The sequence below is a fragment of the Nanorana parkeri genome, unplaced genomic scaffold, assembly GCF_000935625.1.
Source record: "Nanorana parkeri isolate BGI_ZX_2015 unplaced genomic scaffold, ASM93562v1 scaffold2952, whole genome shotgun sequence".
In the NCBI taxonomy this organism is placed as follows: domain Eukaryota; kingdom Metazoa; phylum Chordata; class Amphibia; order Anura; family Dicroglossidae; genus Nanorana; species Nanorana parkeri.
In genome coordinates, this window is record NW_017309220.1 from 1 (window position 1) to 2,199 (window position 2,199).

The following is a 2,199-nucleotide window of genomic DNA, read 5'->3' on the forward strand; positions in this document are numbered from 1 at the left end:
GGAGGAGGAGATGCTCTGGAGGAGGAGGAGATGCTCTGGAGCAGGAGGAACTATCGCAATTGCTTTGATAAATTCCCCCCTCTGTATCTTCATAAAGGCAAAACACCACATTCTGTGTGTAATGATCACTCGTGTTTCCCACACCCGGGAATATACCTGCTCCATAATCAGGACAATGGCCAAAATTGGCGATAAGCAAATCTGTTAAAATGATGCAATACTGTACATTCTAAAGACTGTAGAAAGGATCGCTTTCTGTTTCTCCTAGTTTACCATTAACAGCCTATTTAGTTTGGTGTGCAACTGTGTTAATTTTAATCCAATCACATTATATTTTACCTGGCTCTTCTTTGTAGGGATAGTTGTGTTTCTGCTTATTAGCTTTGTGAAGACTCCACCAAGTGTTTCAATTCCAAGGGAAAGAGGAGTGACATCCAACAGCAGAACATCTGTTACATCACCAGCCAATACACCACCTTGAATAGCAGCACCAATAGCCACAGCTTCATCGGGATTTACAGCTTTGCTGGGAGCACGGCCAAACAGGTCTTGCACAGTTTGCTGGACCTACATCAAACCACATGAAAACTGTAAGTCACCCATCTTACTTTTAACTCTTTTGCTGCCAAGCCCTCCGAAACATTTTGCAACTCAGCTGGCCACAACATTTTTGCAATTCTTCCCATTGATTTGATTTTCAACTGCTGCGTTGCTATCGTTTGTAAAAGACCCCCCAAACCATATATTTTCTGAAAGCACAGGCCCGGTAGAATAAAAAGATGGTGCTACTAAATTTGTGGGCCCTCCGATAATTGCGCAAATGTTTCTCAAACATTAAACCGATAAAAATACACAATTCAATTTATAAAGCCCTAAAATCAGTGCACAAATTTTTTTTATTTTCTGACTAAATCTAAGAGATTTATTATTATCTGTATTGAGTTAACAAATATTTTTAAAATGCAAATGTTTCTCAAACATTAAACCGATAAAAATACACAATTCAATTGATACAGCCCTAAAATCAGTATCAGTGCACAAATTTTTTTTATTTTTCGACAATCTAAAAGATTTATTATTATTATCTGTATTGAGTTATTAACAAATATTTTGAAATTGCGCTTTTTTGCAAAAAGGTTAAAAAATGAAGGAACGCAAAACTGTAAATAAGCGACTTATGTTAAAATTGTTTTTGCGCTGTGTTGGTGTTTGTTGTGATAAAATACATGCGTAGATTTAATTGCAAAACAAGGTATCACAACGCACAGCAATGCATCACAAAGCTTTGCCATGTGCGTGGCGTACACCACGACATGGTGCACATGTATGTTGTGTGTGGAGGAAGGGGGTTTTGTGTTTTTTTTTTTACAAATTTACTTTTTTATTGTTTACATTTTTTAAATTTATTTTTTCATAAAACATTAGATTTTTTTTTACTGTTGGGGGGGAGGTGTACGGTTAAAGATCTAGGGTCTAAACTAAGGATGCACTGCGATGCGGTCTAATAATGCACTGCAGAGCATGTGCGTGGCGTACACCACGACATGGTGCACATGTATGTTGTGTGTGGAGGAAGGGGGTTTTGTGTTTTTTTTTTACAAATTTACTTTAATTTTTTACATTTTTTCATAAAACAGGGAAATATTAGGGGTCTAAACAGACCACTGATATTTTGATATTTCCCTTTTGAAAAAGAAATTGGAGGACACAATTTCTTTTTCTGCAACCCCAGCACTCGGTACAGAGGCCTCCCATTCATTCAAAAACTGCTGATAGTAACATGTTTACTATCAGCAGTTTCTAAATGGGGAGGAGCCTACTATCAGCAGTTTCTAAATGGGGAGGAGCCTCTGTAGCAAGTGTTTCTCCCCATTGAGAAAATCATGAACAGGATGTAAATCACATCCTGTTCATTCATAACTGGGGACACATACTACTATGTGTCCCCAGTAATTTACAAACACTGGAGTGATCAGACGATCGCTCCAGTGTTTGCTCTGCACACAGAGGACCGGTAAATATACCGGACTGGTAAAGATCCTTCGTTTAGCCACACACAGAGCCGGCTTCTCCCCGCCAGCGCCGCTCGCTCCTCCGCCCACCCCAGATTTTTATTCCGGATCCTTGCTGCCACAGACCCTACAAGTGGGGGAGAGCAGCGGGGATCCATGCCGACACAGATCCCTGCCTGGAGCCATT

The 2,199-nt window shown here is 39.7% G+C and overlaps 1 protein-coding gene across 1 annotated transcript in view; it reads right to left on the bottom strand.

Moving 5' to 3' along the window:
• Positions 1-339: 339 nt before the first annotated feature.
• Positions 340-2,199, bottom strand: part of HSPA9 (heat shock protein family A (Hsp70) member 9) — a gene marked incomplete at its 3' end in the record, with an annotated part of 84,013 nt that continues 82,153 nt past the window's right edge. Inside the window, exon 11 of the mRNA XM_018574419.1 lies at positions 340-567. Coding sequence (XP_018429921.1) covers positions 340-567 — 228 coding nt within the window. The remainder of the gene's footprint in view (positions 568-2,199) is intronic.